Source organism: Balaenoptera physalus (assembly GCF_965194825.1).
Source record: "Balaenoptera physalus genome assembly, chromosome: 16".
NCBI lineage: Eukaryota > Metazoa > Chordata > Mammalia > Artiodactyla > Balaenopteridae > Balaenoptera > Balaenoptera physalus.
This window is the reverse complement of record NC_138898.1, coordinates 78506452-78533632: the sequence shown is the minus strand read 5'-3', so window position 1 is coordinate 78533632 and position 27181 is coordinate 78506452. Positions and strand designations below refer to the sequence as shown.

The 27181-nt window shown below is 37.9% G+C and overlaps 1 protein-coding gene across 3 annotated transcripts in view; it reads right to left on the bottom strand.

Moving 5' to 3' along the window:
- Window positions 1-27181, bottom strand: part of LOC309646222 (S-adenosyl-L-methionine-dependent tRNA 4-demethylwyosine synthase TYW1) — a 229241-nt gene that overhangs the window by 79313 nt on the left and 122747 nt on the right. For all 3 annotated transcript variants that reach the window (XM_082432337.1, XM_082432336.1, XM_082432335.1), the window contains exons 14-15: window positions 26668-26778; window positions 17633-17800 (exon numbers count right to left, since the gene is read on the bottom strand). In XM_082432337.1, the coding sequence (XP_082288463.1) occupies window positions 17633-17800; window positions 26668-26778 (279 nt within the window). The remainder of the gene's footprint in view (window positions 1-17632; window positions 17801-26667; window positions 26779-27181) is intronic.

The window sequence follows — 27181 nt, the reverse complement described above, 5'->3', positions numbered from 1 at the left end:
GCAGAGGATGCAGGTGGGGGCGCTCTGGTGTCTTTACTTATAAGGGCACCAACCCCATCAGATCAGGGCCTCACCTTATGACCTCATTTAACCTTCACTGCTGCCTTAGAGACCCCATCCCAAATATGGCCATACTGGTTGCGGGGGGTGGGGTGGGGTGGTTAAGACTTCAACACAGGAATTTTGAAGGGACATAAACCCTCAGTCTATAACCGTAGGTTACTCTCAAATTAACGCTGAGCTATAAAACCCCTAAGACAAAACTGCATGCATCCACACATATCCCCCTCTCAAGACAATGTAAGAATAATCGCGTTGAATAATAGCTCAGAAAAAGTCAAAATATTCCACGCAAAAGGCAGAAGCTAAAAGGGCAAATTTTAGTATGATTGGCACAAAAATAAAGCTGGAAGTTGGAGCTGCATAAACAGAGGAATGAAACCCCAAATCACAAAATTTGAGGTTAAGTATGCTGAGACATGAGGTCACCCTGCTTCAAAAATTCCTCAAATCCAACAGTAAGGGAAGAGGAAATCTATGCAGAATTACAAATAAACTCAAAAGGTCACAGATGATCTCAAAAATACCCACAAGCGCAATACAGTATGGCCTGACTAGACGATGCCAGGCTGCTGAGGATGTGTGTGTGGTCTTGCTGACCAGATGGGCCAGTTCTACAGGCTCCCACCAGCTAGAACAATCAAACTGTGGTACAAAGGGCCCTGTTCTCATTACTTCCACATCTTTCACACTTGGAAAATTTCATTAAACAGAATGATGACAAATAGGTCCTTTATTATTTTAAATGTTTAATAAGGTTCTATTAAAGATGTCAGATTAAACACAGGCATTTGCTTCATTTCTTCTTAAAATCTCACTAAAATGACTGTAAAGGTATTTCTAAAAGATATATAACCTATAAAAACAAAGAGGTCAGGAGAGGAGAAAACAGTATCAAACTTTTAGAAGCTTAAAAGATGACAGATAAGCAATAACTGGCTTAGCAGATCCAAGAGCTGAATCCTAATCTAGCAAACAGAAAAATCCAAGATTCAACCAAATTTATGCTTCAGAATTCCCCAAAGGCCCCAAACTGGTAGTGCCAGTCACCCCTGGAAGTGGGGCAGAAGAGGCCCCAACTCCCCCCCCCACCACCAAAAAAAGAGCCCAAAGATTGGTTTACATTCTAAGAAATTGTTAGAATCCAGGTTTCTGACCCCCTGGACATACACACAGCTGAGCACCTACCCAACCCACCCACCCCACCCCCCAACAGAAGACAAGAGGTTTATTCTAGGAAGACAATAAAATAGAAAATCTATGGACTATGGGACAGCAGGTACAGCAGAGAACAGGGCTGTCACACTGAAAATGAGAGATCAGAACAGCCCGACTCCCTGCTTCCTGACCCCTGGTGGCCATGAAGACTTCTTGGGTTCCCTAAGGAAATGGCCCAGGTAGATTTCTCTAAGACAAAGTCAAGCCCAGTCTACATACTTAGGATTCTCAGTATGCTTTTTAGTCTCGCACTTACATATGAGCAGAAAACTGACGATCATCTGAGGAAAACTTTTAACATGGAAGAGAGATAAAATAAACAAAAAGAAAAGAGTAACAGAGTAAACAGAGCCTAGGGTAGGGAGGAAATGACAAAACAAAATAAAAATCCAAACAACTAAACTAAAACAATTATCCTCAGAGAAACGAGAGATTACTGTATTCATTTTAAAAAGTTACACTATAAAACGAAACACTCAAAGAATGAAAAAGACTTTAGATTTTAAAATTATAGAAATGGAAATGAAAGATTCTTGAGAAAGTTAAGAAGTAAAATTTTAAACATTTCCTAGACTATAGAGTAAAAAAGAAAGATAGAAAATAGGAGAGAAATATAAAAGAAAATTTAAGGACTAGCCCAAGAGACCCAATTTTTAAATAATAGGAGTTCCTGAAAGAAAGGAGAAGAAACAGGATGGAGGTACCTCAATGAAATAATTCTGGAAAAATTTTGAGAAGTGAAGGCCACGAGTTTCCAGATTGAAGGGGTCCATAATGGATGAAAATAGACATACTGTCTGAGGCCCATCTCAGTGAAATTTCACGGAGGGAAAACAATGGAGACAAAGGGAAATCTAACAAGGAAAAATGGTCCTGTACAAAGGATTAAGAATCAGAAGGCCTTCAGAGTTCTCAACAGCTACACTGAAAGCTTAAAGACAGGGCTCCAATTGCACAGGGAAAATAATTTCCAACCTAGAATTCTATATCCAGCAAAACTATCAATCACATGTGTAGGGAGAATAAAAATATTTTTAGAAATTCAAAGTCTCAATAAATTGCACCTCCCACATACCCTTTCTCAGGAATCTACTGGAGGATGCTTCACCTGAATGAGGGAGTAAATTAAAAAGAGACCTGAAAAACCAGGAACAAGATATCCCACACAGGAGAAAGCTAAAAGAAACCCCAGTAGGGCAGCTGTGTGTCCAATGTAGGTGGGTCAGAAAGTGCCCCTGGAGAGACTCCTTTAAAAAGATGAACCTGATAGAAAATTCAACACATCTGAAAGTCTGAAAGGAGAAATAGATGATGGCAGAGAGTTCAAGGGTTGATTTAGCTCAAGAACATAGAAGAGACAAAAAAAAAAAAAGACAAATATTAACTCCAGGAAAACCAAAAAGTTGTGCCAGAAACAAACGGCAATCATAAAAGATTGCACTGCTCAACAGTGAATACTATTCATATGGTCATAATAATGCATAAAACTGTGGCATATGTATGCTGGGAAGGTGGGAGAATAGGAAGTGTGTGATGAGAAAAGGTAGAAGAAAATTTAACCCTCATCTTCCATAATACAAAGTAAAGAGATAATGAGCAAACAGAGAAAAACAAGCAAAAAATCATCACTGTAGGTATTCTGTACAAATATTCTTCCAAATGATACTGTAGTATTCTTTATTAAAAAATCAAATGATCAGCACCTTTAGGGAAGATCCTTTATTAAGAACCTGCTATAGGCAAGGCACTATACTAGTTGCTTTATATATGTCACTTTATTTACCTACCACAGTAATGTTGTAAACAGAGTTACCCCTATTTTGCAGATAAGAAAAATGAAAAACAGTGAGGCTGGGATCTGAAAACAGATATACCAGTACAAAGTTCAGGAGTTCCCCCAAGACCACTCCCACTTCTGCCACCAACTGCAAATTTAGGGGTTCCCAAGCTCACCTGCAGGTTTGACAATTCACTACAAGGACCCACAGAATTCACTGAAAGCTGTTATACTCATAGTATGGCTTATTACAGCATAAGGATAGGGATTAAAATCAGCCATGGGAAGAGGCACGTGGGCAGAGCCTAGGAGAGTTCCATGCAAGGAGCTTCCCGACGTTCCCCCTAGTAGAGTCTTGGAACATGCTACCTTCACCCAGAACGATGTCTGACAACAGGCGTGGAGTACCGCCAACCTGGGGAGCTCACCTGAGCCTTGGTGTCCAGGGATTTTAATGGGGTTTGTGCACCTAGACTTAGCTGCTTGCTGAGTGGCTGACCTTAGTTTCCAGCCTCTCTGGAGGTCGAGCAGGTCCTGTGGAGACCAAAGCCCCCACCCCAAACCACATACTCAGCGTAGACGATCTAGTGTGACCCAATGTGCCTCCAGATGAGCAAAAACACTTTTGTCAGGCAGGACATTCCAAGAGCTTAGAAATCACCTCCTGGAAGCTGAGGACAAATGTCAGCCCTTTCTTTGGGTAAAATTAATCCTTTATTGGATAACCAGACCTCAAAGTCCACATACAGAGAACAAAGTAGAATAATACAAAAATAAGAATCATACATACCATTTTCGTTTTCATACTCTTAAGAAGGGCTTTTATGTGATCTTAGTATCAATTATTTAGTAGTTGGCTCCTCCAAACATACAGTAATACTTAGGAACCAAACAACTAGAAAAGCACTGGTTAAAGGATGGAAAATGAGCGCTGCCAGACCTTCTCAGAACTCAGAAGTACATGTTAACTGGGAAGGAGTAGGGGGAGTCCTAAGGTAGTTACAGGGAGAGTGACTTTGGAATACAAAAAAAAGAGTGCTACAGTGAATTTCCCAGGTTTATGAATTTTGTTCTCACCTGTTGTAGCTACAACTGCATTGTTTGTTCTTTGGGTAAGAGGAGGCAAAGATCCCAAAGACAGACTTCAAAGTGCACCTGACTGCCTGTGACAGTGAGACGTTGAGAAGAGTTGCCACCTTTTTCTGAGTTTACTGGTGATAAGTAGCATTCCCATGGCACAGCTGCCTGGGGAACCATTTTGAGAGGCAAAACTACAACAATGTGATTGAATTCTAGATATATCCAAGTGCAATTAAAACTTTTTTATCTGGAAACTCAGTTTCTGGAGTTTCAATCTTAATCCCCCATCCTGTTGGAGCAGAGCTAAGTCCTCTCAGTAGTGTCACCAAATTGCCAATTTTCTCTGACATTTTTCTTAAAGTAATTACTGGGAACAATCAGGCCTCTGATAAGAATGAGTTCCACATGTAACACAGAGGGGAAAATATTCAGTCAGTAGATTTTGTTAGGAAAACACTGCATTAAACCCTAATGGAGACATACAGTTCCCTTCTTATTCCAACAGGGGAAGGTGTGGGAGGTGACATCTCTTCATTCCCTCCCTTTACAGATTGTGAGTTTATATATCCAAGAGGGAGGCCTCTGTGATCAGTGCTTAATTACCTACAGGGACTCAAATTCGGCAAAAACTTTCTCAGTGTTGATGATCTTGGTGAAGATTAAGGAGATGCTGCTTGGTGAGCACTGGATGGGAAACTGTACCTCGTTTCCAAGGGACATTTCCCTTTCCCCACTCTGTCTGACTGCTCTGTGGCATTTGAGAGATAGTATAATGTAGTGGTCTTCAAAGTAGTCTTTGAATTTTGAAAGATATGGAATTGAATTCTAACTGTGTCCTATTTGTCCCTGGAGAAGATCTGTACTCTCTTAGCCTGAGAGTCTTCCTTTGGAACATGAGGAAAAATAATATTTATGACTCATAAGATTTTTGTAAGGATTAAATGAATTAATGCATGCATAGTGTTATCAAAGTGACCTTAACAAATGTTACTGGTTGTTGAGTTTAACAGCAGACACTAAAACTAAGGAATGACACCAGACATCTCACTGATGGTGTAAGATACTAGAAGATAATGAAAAGATTATGCTGGAAGACAACAAAATGATACCTTCAAAGTGCTGGAAGGAAATACCTCAGCTTAGAGTTTTCTACTCTGACAATTTATCAGTCAAGAGCAAAAGTGAAATAAAGATGTTTCAGGGGAAAAAAAGACTAAGTTTACCACTTACGTCATCAAGAAGGAAACTGAACCCAGCAGGAACAACTGGGATGCAAGTGAAATTTACATGGATCCATCAAAACATGCATTAATTGCAGGAAAGAGTACTGGAAAGTCCCTGTATTGTGCTGAAGGAGGACAGCAATGTCAATTAACTTCAGAATTAAACTAAGTAAAAACTTTTAAAATATGAGAGTACAGGATTCTGGGAAGGTGGTGCAGTAGGAAGCATTAGGAAGACTTCTCTCAACCCAGACAAAAATTATACTGGCAGAATCTTGCCTGACATAACTATTTTGGAACTCTGAAGTCTACTGAAGGTTTGCAACTTTGAGGGGAAGGTTTGAACTGTAAATTGTAGTTAATTTCAGTTTAGACAGGCAGTAGCTACCCACCCCTCACTCCCCATGCCCACAGCAGGCAGCTGTAAACATGTTCCTGGAGCAGCCTGTGGGAGACAGGGTGGGCACTGAGGACCCTGTCCTCCAAACACTGGGGATCTGTCTTCTGACCATCAATTGCTGCTTCTGATCTCAGAGGCGTAAATAGATTAAATTCTGCAATCAAAAAACAGAGATTGGAAAAACGGATTTAAAAACCCATAATCCAACTATATGCTGTTTACAAGTGCTTTACTTTATGTCCACTGACAAAATAGGTTGAAAGTGAAAGGATGAAAAAAGATATTCCATGCAAACAGTAACCAAAAGGAGAAGTGGCTATACTAATATCACACAAAATAGACGTCAAATCAAAAAGGTTACAAGAGACAAAGAAGGACATTATATATCAGTAAAAGGTTCAGTACAGCAAGACAATACAACAATTATAAACATTTATGTACCTGATCACAGATCATCAAAATATACGAAGCAGATATTGACAGAATTGAAGGGAGGAATAGACAGTTCTATAACAATAGTTGGAGACTTTAATATCTCATACTCAATAATGGATAGAACAACCAAACAGAAGATAACTACAGAAACAAAGGACTTGAACAACACAATAAATCAACTGATCAACAGACATACATATATAAAAGTTCTAGCCAGAGCAATTAGACAAGAAAAAGGAAAAAAAGCATCCAAATAAGAAATGAAGAAGTAAAATTATCTCTGTTCAAAGATGATATGGTTTTATACATAGGCAAGTCTTCTCCTGAGAATTTGACACTTGAGATTGAACCAAGTGGTGGTGGATGCTTGAGCTAAATTGGGGCTACAGCAGCCATAACAAGTGGTTTGAAAATGAAGAAGCAAAAGAAGCCATGAGAGAGGAAGGGAGGAAGGGAATAATGTCCTTTGTTATCGTCTAGAAATTTTATAGAGTTATAGTTTATGTGTAAGTCTAAGGTACATTTTGAAAGTTGTAAGATCATCTCAAAAGACACAGAAAAAGCATTTGATAAAATTCAACATCCGTTCATGATAGAAACTCTTATTAGGCAGGGAAGAAACATACCTCAACATAATAAAGGCTGTGTAAGACAAGCCCATACTCAATGGTAAAAGGCAGAAAGCTTTTCCTCTAAGATCAGGAACAAAACAAGGATGCTTATTCTCACCACTCCTACTCAGCACAGTACCAGAAGTCTTAGGTAGAGCAATCATGCAAGAAAAAAATAAAATTAAAGGTATCAGAATTGGAAAGGAAGATGTAAAATTGCCTCTATTTGCTGATGACATGAACCATGAAAGAAAAATTGATAACTTTATTAAAATGAGAAAGGCACAGGTAAGAGAATGAAGAATCGGGTCACGCAGACTGGGAGAAAATATTTGCAAAACATATCTGATAAATGACTTGTATTCAAAATATATTTTAAAAACTCTTAAAACTCAACAATAACAAAACAACCAATCCAATTAAATAAATGGGCAAAAGATCTGGCCTCCTTACCAAAGATGTACAGATGGCAAACAAGCATAAGAAAAATATGTTCATTCATGTTTCCATGCCATTATACGCTTTTCAAAACCTACAGAACTTTATAACACAAATACTGAACCTTAAAGTATGCAAGTTTAAAAAGTCATTTAGGAGGTCAGGGGAACCCAGGAAGAGGAGCAGACTGTGACAAGAGAGTCTACTAAATTACAAATGTGTGAAATAACTTCAGTGAAGGGGAGGGGGTGGAAAGGGCACTGACCTAAGTAATTTTAAAAATAAGTGGCGCCTGTAAGACTAAAGGCAAAAGAAACTAAACATAAACACTGTATTCTAGGGTTAAAAATTCTGATACTGCTATATATTTTACATATACTGGAATTGAACAATTAAGTAAACAGATGACTGGTAATAGGAGCTAGGATTAGAGTCTCAGTATTGGAGTGTGAATTTACAAATAAGCAAGGAGAGGAGACTAGGATGAGTCATGTGGTAACAGATTAGAGTCTGAGACATCAGTATGTTTAGCTTAATATAGATACAAATGGTACATATAGAAATATTTACCTACACGTGTATATACGAAGGTTAGTATTGATATATACACATGTATTTCTTTGCTCTGTCATCTAAGAGGGCCTAAAACAAACAACACCCTAGTAGCAACGAGCACACCTTCACCCAGATCTTGGTTTCTAACACCATTCTCCAATAAAAGAAACCACAGATCCTGAGAGAAATGGCTGATTCTAGGACTGGGGCAGGAAATATACAAGATGAGCCTGGAGCTTCTTGTGGTGCGAGAAAGGAAAGAGCTCAAAATGAACAAACCCCGCCCTCCCCAAACACACACATTGATGGGGGTATGTAAAAGAAACACAGGAGCCAACTAAAAGAGCTCTTAATGGCCAAAGCTAGAATAGTTTGGGCAAAAGTAATAAAGTTGAATTGGATTATAACCCAAAGTTATAAAATAAATATCCATGAGCCTATACTGATATAAAAATGATTGAATAAATTAATAAATGGGAAGAAGAGACAAACCTGTGCAGAAGAATTCCAAATAATTTATGCAGATATTCCACCCTCAAGGATGTGGAGCGTAACTCTCACTCCTTAGATACGCGCTGAACATAGACTTCCTTCCAAAGGAGAGAGGGGAAGGAAGAACTTCCCTACAGAAGGAGAGAGGGGAAAACAAACACTGCCAAACACTGCCACAGCTTGCTGATCAAGGTCAAAATCAAGGGAGCTTGACATGATGTGATGAAAATGGCACTCTACCTCTGTGATCTTCCTCCTAAAAACCCATAACGCAAGTCTTATGAGAAAAACGTTGGACAAATTCCAGTAGTGGTGCATCCTGCAAAATACCTCCTGACTACTCCTCAAAGTTATGGGATCCTAGAACAGAAAAAGGCCATTAAGTGAAACCTAAGGAAATCTAAACTATGGACTTCAGTTAATAATAATGTATCAATATTAGTTCATTGATTGTAACACATGTACTATATACCAATGTAAGATGTTAATAATAGGCCAATCCAGGGCATACGGTAACCCTCTGTACCATCTTCTCAATTTTTCTGTAAATCTCAAACTGTACTAAAACATAAAGTTTATTTTTAAAAAATAAGGAATTAAGTTTAAAAACAATGCTATGTGGATTCTGCAAGCCATGCATATAACCTACCACTTGGTTTCCACAGACAGTGAACCACTATAACAGGACATTACCAATATGTAGAAAGGACTTCACATTTCTGAACTAAAGTGACCAAAGTATATCAGATTCATCATGGTCTTACTAGTTTGCAGACTGACAGGACCACAGTTACATTTAGGCTGCTAGGCTGGAAACCCAGAAGTGGAAGGCTGACTGTACCTTCTCCCAGCCAGCCCCCCCAAATCACACAGACAGGTTGACCCTCCTCTCACCAACTATCTGTAGTCATCTCTCTGTCCCTCTAGCTCGACCTTGGAACTGGAATATGCTGACTTATTTATCTCAGTGTGAGTCTTTTTTATCTTTCCTTTGTTCAAAGTCAGAGATGCTCACTGAACTTTCTACTCCCATCTACTCTTCCACCCACTTAAAAAACCTACTTCTCATCAACAGCAGAAACTCCTTTATGTTTCTGTTTAGTCTGAACATCACTTCTAAATAACAAAACTGTTCTATAGAGATATTAAAAAGTAATCATCCATTAAAAAAATACTCCACTACTAGAATTCAGAAATGCTTTGCATGTGGTGTAGCATATGGCAATGAAAAGATCACTGCACTGCAAATGACCACAGAGTATTCTGGGAATGGATAGAGTAATACAAATTATAATAAACTCTCAAGAGGCTAATTCATGTTGTGAAAACCTTGCAAACTTAATGCAGGATCTTTAAAGGTCATCTAAATATAGTCAACCCATGCTTGGGGTCTCTCTAGAATTTATTTATTTATTTATTTATTCATTCATTCATTCATTCATTCATTTATGATTCAACTTACATTTTGAGCTATCCTGGTTCAGAGAGAATTTCAAATTTTTGAAATGGGTAAAGAAAGAAAGGCCACAGTTTGGGGATTTCCAATGCTGCACTTTCTGGCAATGTTCTTATTTTTGCTAGCCAACTTTACTAGAACTAAAAATGTACAGTACAGTAGGCAGGAGAGACTTTCAAAAGCATGAATGGGCATCAGTTTCCTGCTGCAGAAAAAAAAAGAGGTATGCTGAATGAGAAAACAACTGGATTTAACAACTAGCAGGTTACTGATGACCTATAAAATAGCAAACTCAACAGTAAGTATTCATCGAATAAATGAATGAGTAAATAAATAAGGAAGAAGGTAAGTAGGTACCAAAATTAGCAAGGAAGATGGAACAATGACTCTGATTTCAGAAGGTAAGACAATGAATAAGGAAAGCAAATGAAGGTGAAGAGCTTGTTCATTCACTAAACAAACACTGAGAATCTAATATGTACCAGGTACTCTAGGAGGTGCTGGGAATGACAGTCCTTGTGTTCCAGGAACCCTAACTTCGCCTTACAGATGTGCATATAGCTCTGAAAGAAGCAGTCCCCAAGGAGGTTTGTTTTACAGTTTTAAAAAGCAGAAATTCACCAAATGACGTGGGGTAAGGAGCGCAGGTCTAGCAGAAGAGATACCTTCGGCAAATACACAGAGGAAAGAAACAACATGGCAATGCCTAGTAAAGGCCCAGGGAGTGGGCGTGAAATGAAACTGAAAGGACTTGATTGTGAAGGCCATTAAAACCAAATAAAATGTTTAGGTTTTTCTCTTGCATGCTCTGTAAGATGGCATGTGTTTCAAAAATACAGCAGAGAAACAATAAACTTGGAATTGGCAGCAAAAACAATGAGGATGTTGAATAGTCAATGCCCACTCTCAATTATTTGTAGACTAAATGATTTGTAGACTAAATGTTTTGTGGATTTTGTTTTCGTCTTTTTCCTTTGGTTATAAGTCTGCTTTTACTACCCTTAAAAAGGCATTCATCTGTAAATTGCAAGCCTAATTATTAAATGGGATTTGATGGGGTCTGATTAGGATTAGGAAAAGATCTTTTCATATAAGTTTCTGAAAAATCTTTCCAGTAATACTACAGAGGTAGCCATGCAACCATACTGGGTGACACTTTTAACATAAGCAAACAAAATGAGTTTACGTGCAAATAATCTAATAATAACAAACAGTGCCAAGTGGACTGGTTATTACTGTTCACTGGGGAGATAGTAAACAGAAAACTATAAATGTCAAAACTGTGTAGTCATAAGTCTTCTGTTCTGTACAAGAAATGTATTTCTACAGCTAAAACCCCTAGATATTATATGTAAAACAAACATAAGAAGGCTCTGAAAGGTGGAGATAAGAAGGCAGGTTGGCTAGGGACTGCAGGACCTAAGGAAGGTAGTGATACGTTCCTTGGGTTTTAATTTTGGCTCATATATCCTGGACTGTGTGCGAGAATTCAGAAGCCTGGTTAAAGTCCACAATCTAGAAACACCAATGAGCACTCACAATTAAAAAAAAAAAAAATTAAGCCTCAAATAAAGCCTGCTCTCCTTAGCCAAAGGACTAGGAAAAGGGCAGCCAAGCAAGACAGAAAATTTTTACATAATAACCATCCTAGGCCAAGAGAAAAACTGGCCTCATTCTCACCCCAGTCAGCAAACACCTAGTGGGGATCCTAGAATTCCACATTCGCCCAGCTGTACTGAGCTGTACCCTCCCCCTCCCACTGCTGGGGAGGTGTCAGAGAAGATGCAGTGGGGAATCCTGCCATCCCAACCCCCCTCTATTGTTTCAGTGGAGACCCTGTAGAGATTGGCAGGGTACATTAAAAAAGCACCAGCCAACTGTATATTGTTTCTAAGAGACTCACTTCAAACATATGATATAGGTAGATTGAAATTAAAAAGATGGAAAAGATATACAATGTAAACATCAATCAAAACAAAGCAGAAGTGGCTATATTACTGTCAGATATTGTACACTCCAAGGCAAAGAAAATTTATAGGAACAAAGAGGGACATTACATAAATGAAAAATAGGTCAAATCCACCAAGATGATACAGAAATCCTAAATGAGCATGCACCAAACAACACAGTTGCCAAATATATAAAGCAAAAACTGACAGAACTGAAAAGAGCCATAGAAAAACCCACACTTACAGCTGAAGACCTCAACACTTCTCACTCAATAACTGATAGAACTACATAGATAATCAGCAAAGATACAGAAGAACTCAACACCACCACCAACCAACAGGATGAAATAGACATTCACAGAACACTCACCCAACAACAACACAATGTATATTCTTGGCAAGCGCACACAAAATATTTACCAAGATAGACAACGTCCTAGTCCACAAAACAAACCTCAAAAAATTTAAAAGAACCAAGATCATAGAGAGTAGGTTCTCTGATTATAAGAGAATCAAACTTGAAATCAATAACAGAAACACAACAGGGAAAAAAAAAAAACCCAAACACTAGGAAACTAAACAACAAACTGCTAAGTAATCCATGGGCCAAAGAAGAACATTTAGAGCATTAAATGTTTACATTAGAAAAGAGGAAAAGTCAATAATTGAAGCCATCTTAAGAAACAAGAAGCAAAGAAACCCAAAGTAAACAGAAAGAAGGGCATAATAAAGAGAAGCACAGAAACAGATGAAATTGAAATCTGAAAAATAGAGAAAAACCTATGAAACAAAAAGATAGTTCTTTGTTTTTTTTTTGAAAGATTTTTCTTTTTTGATGTGGACCATTTTTAAAGTCTTTATTGAATTTGTTACAATATTGCTTCTATGTTTTGGTTTTTTGGCCACGAGGCATGGGGGATCTTAGCTCCCCAACCAGGGATTGAACCTGCACCCCCTGCATTGGAAGGCGAAGTCTTAACCACTGGACAGCCAGGGAAGTCCCCAGAACATGGCTCTTTGAAAGGACCAATAAAATCAACAAACTGAATAAACCAACAAAAACAAAACAGAGAAGACACAAATCAACCAAATCAGAAATGAAACAAGATGTTGTACAGACATTGAAAGGAAAATAAAGTAATACTATGAACAATTTACTCACATAAACTTGACAACTTAGATGAAATGGACCAATTCCTTGAAAAGTACAAACTACCACATCTCACCCAAGATGAAAGATAATCTAAATAGCCTTGTAACTATTACAGAAATGTAATTCATAATTTAAAAACTCCCCCCAAAATATGTTTCTAAGCCCAGTTTCACTGGAGAATTCTACTAAACATATAAAGAAGAATTAACACCAATTCCACACAATCCCTCCTAGAAAACAGGAGGAAACCTTTCCCAACCTGCTTTATGAGGCCAGTATTACCCTAATACTAAAATCATAGACAGTATAAAAAAAGAAAACTACAGACCTATATTCCTCATGAACATAGAGGCAAAAATCTTTTTTAAAATATTAGCAAAAAGAATTCAGCAATATATAAAAAAGAAATACATACTATGACTAAGAGGGGTTTATTCCAGGGATGCAAGCATGGTCTAATATTCAAAGATCCATGTAATCCATCATATTAATGGGTAAAAGAAGAAAAATCACATGTTCATAGCAACGGAGAAAAAGGATTTGACTTAATAATTTTATTGTGAATAAACACCCATTCACAATAAAACCCCTCAAAACACCAGAAATAGAGGGAAACTTCCTCAATTTGGAAAAGAGCAAGTACAAAAAACCTAGAGCTAACATAAAATTAAACAGTGAAAGGCTAAACGCTCTTCCCCTGAGATAGGAAAAAGATAAGAATGTCCAAAATCACTGTTCTTATTCAATAAAGTATTCAAAGTCTTAGTAAATGTAATTAAGTAAAGGAAATTAAAGGGATGCCAATTGGAAGGGAAGAAACAAAACTGCCCCGTTCTGTAGAAGATATAATGGTCTATGTAGAACACCCCAAGAAATCTACTAAAAAAATCCTGGTAGAAATAATAAGTGAATTCAGCAAGGTTGCAGGATATAAGATCAACATACCAAAATTAATTCTATCTCTATAGAATTCAATGAACATGTGACAACTGAAATTAAAAATGCAATACCATTTATAATTGCTAAAACAGAAAAATACTTAGGTATAAATCTAACAAAGTATCGGACCTGTATGCTAAAAACTATAAAATGCTCATTAATGAAATCAAAGATCTAAATAGATCATGTTCATGATATGCAAATTAAGACCCACTGAGATCATGACAAACCTGTTAGAACAGCTAACCTAAAAAATGACAATACCAAATGCTGGTTAGGATGCAGAGAAACTGGATTTTTCATGCATGGCTGTGCTTGACATTCTTCATGGCTGAGGTGCTGTGGCCCTCACTGCACAGCTTGGCGTCAGAACTCAGCAGGTGTCTAATAAACACTTACAGAACTAAACTGGCCTGAACGAGATACGGTGCCATTTATTTCCCCTATGTCCATGTTTACACTGGGAAGAGAGAAGAAATCTTAGAGACTTAAGTCAAGTGTTGTTCTAACATAAAATTTCCCAGTTTTAAACTCTCCTTTGAATGGTGTCAGTGGTATCAAAAGATGCCCTGTGGTACAAGAAAGACCAGTGGACTAGAGGGCAGAAGGCTGTGGGTCTAGATTTGGCTCAGCCACTTTATGAGACTTTAAGGAAGTCTCTTCACCATCTGATCAGTTTCCACAGGGAAAAAGTGAGGTAAAACGTGTCTCCAAATCTCAGAAGTGATATTCTAATCCTAAACCTCATATTATTTCTATAAATAATTTTCTACATACATTGTACATAACACAATAAGATAAGGTACATAAGGAGACAAAGTAACATAACTGAGAACCAACAGAAACAACAGATAACAGAAACAAATCCACAGAGATTTTAGATATTGGAGTTACCAGATACAAACAATGAAATAGCTGTATTTCCAGTATTCAAGAAGATAAAAGCCAAGCTTGAAAATTTCAGCAGGGAACTGGAAAGCATACAGTGTGATATATCATATTTGAAACAAACAAAACAAACAGAAATTATTTAACTGAGAAACACACTATCCAAAATTTAAAAATTGGTGTGGCATTTAATAGCATGTGAGACACAGCTGAAGCAAAAATTAGTGACTTGGAATACAAATCAAAAGAAACTGTCCAAGTGAAATAAAAAATACAATAACACATGTTTAACTGGAGTTCCAGAAGAAAAATACTGGGGAAGAAGAAATATTTAATGAAATAAAAGCTAAGAAGTCTTCAGCCAGTGATGGAAAGTATCAACCCACAAATTTATGAAGCCCAAGAATTCCCAAAAAGGAAAATAAAAAGAAGTTCACATCTAGACACATTAGAGCATAAAACCAAAGGGAGAGAAAAAGAAACCAGAGGGAAGAAAACAACAAATCACCTTAAAAGAAGCAACAAACTAACAGCTGACTTTTCATCAGTGGAATTTAAAAGACAGGGGAATATCTTTATGGTGTTGAAAGGAAACAAATGCTAATGTAGAATTTGATACCCAGCTAAAATATACATTTTCGGACAAAAACTGAGAGTATGCCATCAGCAGACCTCCACTAAAGGAAATTTTAAAAGGTGCTTTTTGGGCAGAAAGAAAACAGTCCCAGATGGAGGCTCAAAAATGCAAAAAGGAACAGAGAACAAAATCATGTTTAAAATGCAGGTAAATCTAAATAAGTACTGACTACATAAAGCAATTAACAATACTGTCCTTACACACATTTATAATTAATATACACAACGACAGCATGAGTTGGGAAGGGAAAAACAGAGGTTGTGTTCTAAAGTCGTTGCTTTGCACAGTTAGAGAGTAAAAGTATTTTAACACTAGACTGATTAGTCAAGTTTGCATGTAGTAATTTCTAGTGCACCCACTAAAAGAATACAAAAAGTATATAATTCCCAGCCTAACCGGAGGAAAAATAAGACCTACTGTGGCTGAGCAAATGAAAGAAGTGCAGAAAGAGAAGGAAGAGGGGTTCCAGAAGAAGCTGGAGAGGCAGACAGAGACTGATCACATAGGACCCCAGGGGCCACATTAAGGATTTTGATTTTCATGCTAAAAGCAATGGGAGGTCAATCAAAGGCACCTAAGCAGCAGAGATCTACATTCTATAAAGACATCTTTGGCTACGGTGTGAAGACATTATGGAAGAAGAGAGAACTTTACTACCATTGTCAGGACTATTTCCAGAGCACTGCCCCTCCAATCAAATAATTTGTTTTGAAAGTACTATCTTACCTTAAAAAGTAACAATGAATAAAAAGCTAGAAAATAAAATTCCGTTTTTTTGGCTTTAATTTTTAAGATTTACTTTGTAAGTTAATTGTCTTTGCAGCTACTTTATTAACATTTCAAATACTAGGTAGCCTTTATTTCTTTGTTCCTTAATGCTCCCAGTACATATTCTTCTGTCTAAATATTTAAGTCTGACAGATCATTAGGTCAGATATATACAATCTAATTGGGACCAAGGCATGAGGGCCTTTTAACCTCCTGTTTGAGACTAGACCATGTGAAATTTTAATTGAGTGATTCTAATATTATTAAATATCATTAACCTGCAAAGCTGTTCAGGAAGCCACTTAGGTTGTGGAGGGAGGAAAAAGTGAGATTCGTGTTCAATTAAGCCTGACTTTACTTGCATACAGAGCATTTTTATAAGAAAAGGTAGCCCATTCTTTATTACCTTTTTGGTATTAATTTATCTTTATTGTGACATAATTCACAAACCATAAAATTCAACCTTTTAAAGCATACAGTTCAGTGGTTTTTAGTATAGTCACAAAGTTGTGCAACCAACACCACTAAATAATTCCAGAACATTTTCATCACTCCAAAAAGAAATCCCATACCTATTAGCAGTCACTTCCCAGTCTGCTCTTCCCCCAATTTCCAACAACCACTAAACCACATTCTGTCTCTAAGGATTTATCTATTCTGGACATTTCATATAGATGGAATCATACATTATGTAGCCTTTTGTGTCGATTTTTCATCCAGAATAATGTTTTCAAGGTTCAACCATGTCCACTTTTTTAAAAAGCACTTTTTAATGGAAAGTTTGAACAGGAAACTAGGCAGAGGAGTAAAACAAACCTCTGTGTATCCATCATCTAGCCTCAACAACCCTCAACCCATCCACACACCCACATACTTCTTACTTCGTATCATTTTGAATCAAATCCCAGACACTATATTATTTCTGTATAAATATTTCAGTAAGGACATATCATTATGATTGCTACTCTAACACTGGCCTTCTGATTGGGTTTTTTTCTTTTTAATGGTCTACCTCTACTAAAAATTGAATTTTTCCTTTGTTAGGCATTATTTACTTAAAAAATACATTAAATTCAGGCACTCGTTCTGTCTAATAAAAACACTGAAAGGGAAAAAGGAAAACCAAAATCCCAGAAATATTTCTGCAGAGGCCAAGATTCAAAGTGATCTAAAATTTGATAAACACCTCAATATTTCTTCTGACAGTCAGAAACACTCATATGGGGGTTGTTTACTATTTTCGCTTTCCCTTGTCACTCTAGGAAAGGACTAGAGGTTATTACAAGGGTGTTTTGTTTTGTTTCTCAGTACACACCAATTACAAGCCAGAAGGCACTTCAGGTGCCTGGGTGAGGGCTGAAAACAAAGCAATCTCACACAGAAAAGACAGTTTATGAGTCCAACAGACTGAATTCGGGGCTTTCTTAATGTTTGTTTTAGGAAAGGTAGCAAACAAGCAGATATTCATTATAATAAGGTGAGGGGAAAATAAAGAGAAAAGAGAGCAGGAAGGACAAGGGTGATGGAAGAATGCATACTCGAGTGGTTCTTACCTTCTTGTGAGCTATCAGGAGGCAGTTGGAATGTTCGTGTTCACAGGCAATTTCATAGTCGGCAATGAGATCCACCAACTCACAGACAAAGCGCACCACTTCTTCGTGCCAGGGCACGTTGGCCATGGTAAGACTGCTTGCCGAACTCTCTCCACAGTAGGTAACACCCTGTGGAAACATTACAACAGTTAGGGACAGTTACAGACCTATTTAAATGTCACAGAGGAAGAGCTTCACAGCCAGAAAGGCTTCTACAGGTCAACCAATCCAATCCAAGCCAAGCCAATCCATATCTTAAAGTGAAGAAAGCAGTACAAAGATGATAAAATTTGCTTGGAAGCTCATACAAGTAGCGAGTGACAAAGACAGCAGTGGAGCTCCCAGGCCAGTGCTCTTTACACTCTGACAATCCTGATGCTTGGGTACTTGTGCTTTGTGCTACATCACCATCTACACTGTCTAGTCACAACAATGTATCTGAACTAATAACATATCTTTCCATTCAGATTCATTTGTGCACCATAACAGATCGATTCTCATGGGATTATAATCCCCTAGTACAATAATGGAGGTACAGCTGACACCCAAAAAAATTCAGTGAATAATTTACTGACTGGGAAAATAAGATGAGCTCCTATTTTCTAGTATAATTTAGATTTGAGGTTGATAAACATTCTGTAAAGGGCCAGATAGGGATCCCTTTCAAATTATTCTTCTGGAATCATTCTAAGGAGATCACTTTGTAATGCATTTTTTATGTGGATATGTATAAACACAGAATCATGCCAAAATGAAAATACATGTGTAGAAATACATATACATATATATATATATATATACACACAGATATGTATATATATATACCTTTACACACATCTACATGTATATACGTGTATCTACCCCTAGAGAAATTCCCATTCAGTACAAATGCAGTAAGATAAATTGGTTTTTAACTCTTTTTAATTCTACCTGACAGCCCAGGCATGTAAGACACAAAAGTTTTATAACTAAGTTTTCCATTTGGTAAGTTACATAGTGATAAGTGATTAATGACTAATTTTCAATACTGACTATCGTAACTTTGTAGGCTCTCTAAATACCCAAGAAATCAAACTTTCTTGAAAAAAGACTCGAATAGTCTAGATGTGCTGCTACTAAGTAGGGAATAACTAAAATAGAATGAGGTTCTCTCTCACTAGTGCTCTCTCTCTCTCCCTCTCTCACACACACAGACTGGAGGGGATAGAATGACATTAAGTGGAAAGCCCACAATGCGCACTGCAGAGTGACCCTGACCCTACAGATGGCAGAGCTGGGAGGGGGCCAAAAACTCAGATGAGTTCTGCAAAACCCTCTACTCCAGATGGCTGTTCAAAGACTACTTACTGGTGTACTACACTGAGATGACCTTTGCTGAACATAAACTAGAGGAGACCCAGCTTAATTACAATAATCAAGAGAAGCTTCTCTATTAGCCCACTGATTTACAGAATTCACTAAACTGAATTTGGGTTTTAGATGAATTAAAAAAAGCAAATAATATTTTTAAAAATCTTTAAGAAAGCATGGCTGTAAAATTGCACTAAACTTGCCCAAATACATGAAAATGATTTATTCATAAGTCAAATCAGTCATAAAAATGAACTTTACTTCACTTTAAATACTGTTTATGAGGGACGAAATATATGAACAACCATGCAGATACTGCTTAATTCAAAGGAATTTATTTTTTAATAACATTTTTCTTATTTATTTATGGCTGTGTTGGGTCTTTGTTGCTGCGCGCAGGTTTTCTCTAGTTGCGGCAAGCGGGGGCTACTCTTTGTTGCGTTGCGTGCGTTTCTCATCGCAGTGGCTTCTCTTGCTGTGGAGCACGGGCTCTAGGCACGTGGGCTTCAGTAGTTGTGGCACGTGGGCTCAGCAGCCGTGGCTCGCGGGCTCTAGAGCACAGGCTCAGTAGTTGTGGCGCACGGGCTTAGTTGCTCCGTGGCATGTGGGATCTTCCCGGAATAGGGTTCGAACCCGTGTCCCCTGCATTGGCAGGCAGATTCTTAACCACTGCGCTACCAGGGAAGCCCCAGGAATTTATTTTTAATATTTAAAATGTTAGTTCATTGAAGCAGAGGTTTTAGGTAAGATCTTTTTTGTTTTTAATTTATTTTGGCTGTGCTGGGTCTTAGTTGCGGCATGCGGGCTTCTTGGTTGCGGTATGTGGGATCTAGTTCCCCGACCAGAGATGGAACCCAGGTCCCCTGCATTGGGAGCATGGAGTCTTACCCACTGGATCACCAGGGAAGTCCCTAAGTAAGATCTTATATTCATGACAATGGCTTTGGAAAATACTTTAATATCGATTATTCAGCAATAATAAAGCATGAAATGCTAAGGAGAGATTTGGTTTGGAAAGGAAATGAGAGAATGATTGCCATAGGTCATCACTATGCCTTCACATTATACTTCTCTATACGTTCGCATGATGCTTTATCATTAACAAAGCATTTTCACGTAAAAATTCTCATTTTGGCCAGACAAAATCCTCGGAGGTGGGGAGTATGGGTAACTTCCTGAGCCGACTGCGGAGCCCGAGCCTGCGCCGTGACCGACCTGCCATGGGTAGAAACCGGCCTCACTGAATGGCCTCCCCGAGCCCTCCCTCAGTCTGGCTCCTCAACACCTCCCTCTGGTCCTCCCCCCTCTACATGGGCTACTTCACTTCATCGCACACTCCGGTCTACTGATGACCCGCCCAGACTGGATTCCTCACCACACTTGCCCCTGAAGAGTCTAAAGACGTTTCGCTTCCCCTCACATCGCAGCTGTCCGCCACCGTTTCATGCCAGCACCACCTCCACTCCCACCCAGTTTACCACCAGCACCAAGTTCTTTCCTCACAACTCTGGAAAAACAATGTCCTCAAGAAAACAGATGGGTATAATGTGGCAACTGAAAGCACTCATTCCAGAATTCCAAAGGCTGAGAGGTGACAAGCAGACTCAAAGAAAGTTCCTGAAGAGCAGGACCACTTATGCATCTTCCTGTTTGTAGTGAAAAGCACAAGCCACACCATTACACTGGTGACTTCTGGATGGACCACTCTGCTCCAGGACGTGGGGGCCATCAGGTCTTTTTCACGGGCTGCTTAGAAAGTTTACCTGGGGATTCAAAGTCTGTGGGAAGAGCAGTATTGTGGCTCTTGATATTCTAATTAAACTGACTGGTTGTCCAAAGACTCCTGGTATGATTGTTTTTGTCCCTGATAGTTGGAGGAGAAATGTCTTCATAACTTTTTGCAGCAATACATGTCACTCCTTTATCTTAAAAATGCTTCAATAGCTGTCCCCCCCACCAAAAAACCAGCCCACGTTTCTCAGCCTAACACCTGAGGCCTTCTTATTGGACTGCCCCACTCAGCATCCAGTCTTTCCCTGGCTAAATTCTCCACCATCTCTTTGATCTTCGGCCAGGAACCCCAATCCCATCTAATCCCAATCTCATCATACCCTGTGCATCTCTCTTCTCAGATAACTGGCATAACTTTGATGTGTCTAAATCCTGAGCTCTTAGGGGGCGGGGGCCACACCCTATTCTTCTCTGTACCCCCAACCAATCTATTCTAAAGAGCAAGTCACATGTTCCTCTATGACATTAAACTCCAGAACTCTTTTCTGATCTAATACAAAATTTAATTCATATTTTTCAAGATTTTTCTACACTTTAATGATTATGAACCAACTGATAATCACTGGTTAGGTATTGCTACATACATGAACAACCAGTAATACTCCCTACGTTTGTGTGCAGAAAGAGATTGAGACTATGCTAAGACATTTGTTTTGCAAGATGCATTCTGCAAGGACTGAGTTCTGTAGACAGTCATGGTGCTAATGCAAAGAGAGTTTTAAATCATTTGACAACAAGTAATTACTGAGCACTTACTCTTCTCAAGGTGCAGTGCTAGGCAGAGAATACAAAGACGGTATTTCATTTACAGATGGATTGTGTTATGAAAGCTTTTCAATAAGGCAGATGTTTACAACACAAAACACATTTTCACAAACAAGTAAGCAAATAACGATGGTTAAGCTTCCCAGGCTAGCAAATATAGGTCTACTTAAGCCTAATGAAGCTAAAATACATGTTAATTTACAGGGAATGGAACAGAGAAATATTTTACAAGACTAGCAGTCAAAGAAAAGAGAAAATCAATATAATAGAGAAACAGCTTCTATTGATTCATTTTTAAATAATGTGCTTGATGGAAAGTGATCTAAACATTTACTGAACCCAGGCATATGTTACCCCCTTGAATTCTCAAAACAAGTCTATTAAATTGATATTCTAATACCGAGGAAATTTAGGCTCAAGGAGGATAAGTAACCTGTCCCAGGCTAAATGAATACATTTTAGGAATGTATCAAAGCTTACAACTTCCCCACCTGAGACTATGAGAGACCCCCCCTGAACCCTCCACATACACACACACACATCCAGGAAATCCAGGAAAAGGATATGAATGGTAATCGAGAGCCTCAGGTATTTCACTAGCCCAGGGTCACTTTGTATTATCAATTTCACATCTTCAGGGCATTTATGTGACCTTGAGGTACTATTAAATTTTAACACCAACCCCATTTCAGGGTTAGGCCCTGGGAGACTTCTTCTTTTTACCAGAAGCATAGGTAAGGGATAAGCCTCCAAGTACCACAGTGTCAGTGGGTGAATTTTTTCCTAATTCGTCCTTTCACTAAAGGTGAAAGGGCCTAGTGTTCTGCCACATCCTGTCTCTACTGGAGCTGCAGAGTACCACCAGGCAATCTCCCTTTTTACAGCCCCTAAGGAATTCCCTTACAGACCTGACAGATTGACTAGTCTCTCAAAAGTACGTTTACCATAACATTTACTTCTAAGTGTTTGCTTTTGGAGGAATTTGAGGTTATCTTAGGCTGCCATATTGCTAGCTCTTACCAAATGTTTTTTGGAGAGGCTTTATTACTATTATTTTTAAAACGCTTCCATTTTAGAAAATTTTACTTTAATTAATAAGACAACAACAACAAAAAGCTGCCTTTTCAGACATTAAATAGTTTAATCCTACTGAACAGGAAAGCATGCCTTCTCCATTTACTGATTTCATTTCAATCATTTGAATTATAAAAGTAATGCATGCTCACTGCAACAATTCACACAACACAGAAATATGAAAAGTAAAACAAGCCTTTCCTTCCCCTTCTCCCAAATCGTACACTGTTAATGATTTGATATGTATCCTTCCATACTTTTCTTATATAAATGTATCTAAACATATACTGTTAAAAATTTGATCAAGTAATAATTATTCTATAACTCGTTTTGTTTCTTAATAGTATACTGTTTTCTGTAAACATCCCTTTTCCTACTTCAGTTTAAGAGAAAGATACTTCATTAACTTGCTGAACAAATGAGAGATGAATTTAATAAACCATGTGATCTAATCCTCAAAGGCCCAGGTACTTGATATTACAGGTCTCCTACCAGAGACAACTGATCATCACATGCTTTCCCCTGATACACACAAACTGTTGTCTATTACCTTATATTTTATAATTTAAATAAGACATTTAAAATTGTGATTAGATTACACACTTCTCCAAGATTTTCAATAAAAAAAATCTCTCAGTGTAGTTCATTTTACTTCTGTAGATTTTGCCTTGTTCAATAAGACATCCATTTCCCAAACAGCATATCCAAATTTAGAAAAAAAAATTTGTACCTATGATGCTATGACGAGGCCTGGCACATGAAGACAGCTCAGAAATATTTGTTAAATGCAGGGATAAAATAGTAAAATGGAAATCTTGTTTGAAGGAAACTATGTCATTATAACATCTCAGCTATAAGCAGAAGCTTCATCTGTTTCCTAGTTATGTTAATAGTCTGTCCAACTACAGAATGCCCATCAGAGAATTACACTGTTTACAAAGTAGCCATCTTTCTTTAAAATTTGGTTGATTCTTTTCAGATTACAAAATATCTTCTTCATTATAGGAAACATGACTGCAAAGAAAGAAGGAGAAAAAAAGGTGACAGTGCGATCCAGCCAAGTTAATAATAGAGGTTTTACTGCAGCATAATTTGAAGCAGCATTCTTTAATAGCTAAATCATAAATTAAAACACCACTAATCTCTGATGCTGGCAAGGTTTCCTTAAGCCGATGCATATATTTAAAGTGTAGCTCGTGTCTCTGCATCATTAGAGTTCTTGCCAAGAGTAGCCTTTTGAAATTAAGAGCAATTTTTAAAGAAAAGTGTCTTGACCTGACTAGAGGCTGCTACACACTCAGCAATATTTCATCTGCTCCTCTCACCTCTCCATCCCTCCAGAGGACAGTAATGCAGAACGCTGAACTTACTAAAAAACGGCTGTAAAACTGAAATATGCTCTGATGTGACAGAGTGCATCCAGCTTCATAAACATAAACTGAAGAGTGGAGCTTTGAGAGACTGGGTTCATTTTCTGATCACTTTCTCTCATTCTGTGTATTCTTAGTTGTCCAAGAAAGCTGTCTGCCTCTTAAAACTCTATAGTTTGAACTACCATCTCATGCTGATGACTTCCAAATCATTACTGCCAGGCCTGTCTTATCCCCAGAACGCCAGGCTTATAGAACCTGTGGCTTATTTGAACCTACACTTTGAACCTACACTTGGATTATTTAAAAGCTATCTCAAAGTATTAAGGTCAACATAGAACTCATGCAATTACTCCCTGAATTTGCCTCCCTTCTCCACTGGTCTTTTCCATCTCAGCAAACTGTTTCACAGCCACACGATTGCTTAAGCCCAAAACCCAGGTGCTATTCTTGATTCTTTTTGTTCTTTCATACCCTACATGTCATCTAACAACAAGTTCTGTTGGATCTACTCCCAAACTGTATCACAAATGCACCCAGTCCTCTCCAATGACCTTCCCCACGCCATCACATCTCTTGCTTGGCAAAAGTTTTGTTACCGGTCTACCTACTTCTACTACTGCCCTCTAAAATCCACTCATGGCAACGGCAGGGTGATCTTTCAAAATTATAAATCAGATCGTATCACTCTCCAGTTTAAAACCCTTTCCTAGCACACCTAGTATTAAAAAAAGCTTATCATTAAACTTAGTATAAAATCTGATTCTCTTATCCATGCATGAAAGGCCTAACAAAATCTGGCTCCAGCCCACCACTCTGATTCATCTTGTACCACAGCCAACTCCAACTACCCGATGGAGATCATGTAGGACACCTCTGTGGACCAGCTGTGCCATCTGCCCAGAATGCTCTGACCCCAAGCCTTTGCATATTGTGCTGCTTCTTACTATTCAGGTATCAGTTTTTAAAAGAGTCATCTCCTCAGAAAAGCCTTCCTGCTTTTGAAATCTAAAGCAGCCAACCACAATATCTAGCAAAACAGCATATGCATTTACCCTCTGACACACCAATCCACTTACAGGTATCTATCCCAAAGAAACACTGGTAAAAACATGACAGTGACAACCAGACATTAAATGGCTCCTGCTGGAAGCATACACTACCAGCAATGAAATAATCTTGAAATGCAAACATACACACACACACACACACACACACACACACAAATCTGATCAATCTTCTTTTGATCTAACTACCAATCCATGGGAAATCTAAGGGGCAGAGCAACATGCAATCACCAAAATCTAAAATATAAATATGGGGAACTAACCAGGATAAATGATCCATTTTTTCCAACAAAATAAATTACAAGGGGGAAAAAAAACACATGGAAGAGGAACTAATAGATTAAAAGAAATTTAAGAGAGAAATAATCCAATTCTGACCCTTATTTGGATCCAGATTAAAAAATACTTTAGACAATTGGTTTAAGAAGATGTGGTATATATACACAATGGAATATTACTCAGCCATAAAAAATAATGAAATATTACCATTCGCAGTAACATGGGTGGACCTAGAGATTATCATACTAAGTGAAATAAGTCAGAAAGAGAAAGGGAAATATTATATGATATCATTTATGTGAGGAATCTAAAAATGAGTACAAATGAATCCACATACAAAATAGAAACAGACTCACAGACGTAGAAAACAAACTTACAGTTACCAAAGGGGAAAGGGAGGAGGGGAAGAATAAATCAGGAGTATTGGATTAACAGATAAACACTACTGTACATAAAATAAACAATAAGGATTTACTGTATAGCACAGGGAACTATATTCAACATCTTATAATAACCTATAATGGAAAATAACCTGAAAAACTATATATATATATATGTAAATAAATAAATATATATATATTTGAACTGAATTACTTCTCTGTATACCTGAAACTAACACAATATTGTATATCAACTCTACTTCAATTTAAAAAAATACTGTTAAAATAACTGGTCAAGTTGAAACCTTATATGTTCCAGTATATGAGATTATTGTTAGAACTGTTTAGTAAGAACAGTATTCTGAATAAGTGTTTAAAGTGAGTGCGTATCTTTTAGAAATACATACTAAAGCAGTTATGGATGAATGGCATAAGGTGGGGATTTGCTTCACAGGTAAGGGCAGGAAAGTGGGTAGGAGTACAGTTGAAACACGAGCTAGTAATTTTTGAAGCTGGGTAATGGATGGATGGGGTTCATTACATCAGTCTCTCTACTTCTGTATATATTTGAAGTTTCCCATAGTAAAAGTGTAGTTAAAAGCCAACCAATTACTCACTACACTATAACAGTATTTTATTTCTCAGCATATTAAAGTTACTATGTAGTGAGCAGTACATTCATTTTCTGTTGACAGTCTACCTCTCACTAAAATATAAGCTTTTTATATGTGAGAGCAAATGCTTAGTCTTTACTGCTCTTATCTCCAATACCTAGAACAGTGCCAGGAATCTTGATTAATATTTCTGACTGAATAAATAAAACATCCGGGACCTCCTGCAGAATTTTAGAAGATTGTAATTCCACCGTGGCCAACAAAGCATAATGGGAACGTGCCCAACACTAGCCGGCAGGGGCTTACCTTCACCTCGATGAAGTCAGGGTTTCCCAGGGACACCAGCCTGGCATAGGCCTGGAGCTCATCCACGTTCCATGCTTTCACTAGAGTCAGCCTATAGACAGTACGTTGTTGCTAAAACAGAGGAAAACACAACTTTGTTTTTATCACCCAGGAAGATTTTCAAATTTCTTAAACCCATAGGTGAAACCTGGCATGAACTTCTATAAATTGAAGTTGCATTTTGTAGAAAGATGAAAAAAATGTAAACAATGTCATAAGACTCCCAGAAGCCTTATAAAGGCACAGATATTGGTATATTTTTCTTCTCTCACTTACAGTATCGAACACTAGATGAGACACCCAAAAGTTTCTTAACAAATACACTGAATTCCATTTATTTAGAAATAGTAAATTGACCAAACAGTTTTAGATTGGTGAAAATTAATTCACATAACCTTCAGGCTTTCAGGTATCAATTGCTCAAAGTTATTTACAGTAAGAATTTCTAATCACTCTTGTCCTCTTTCCTACTTCC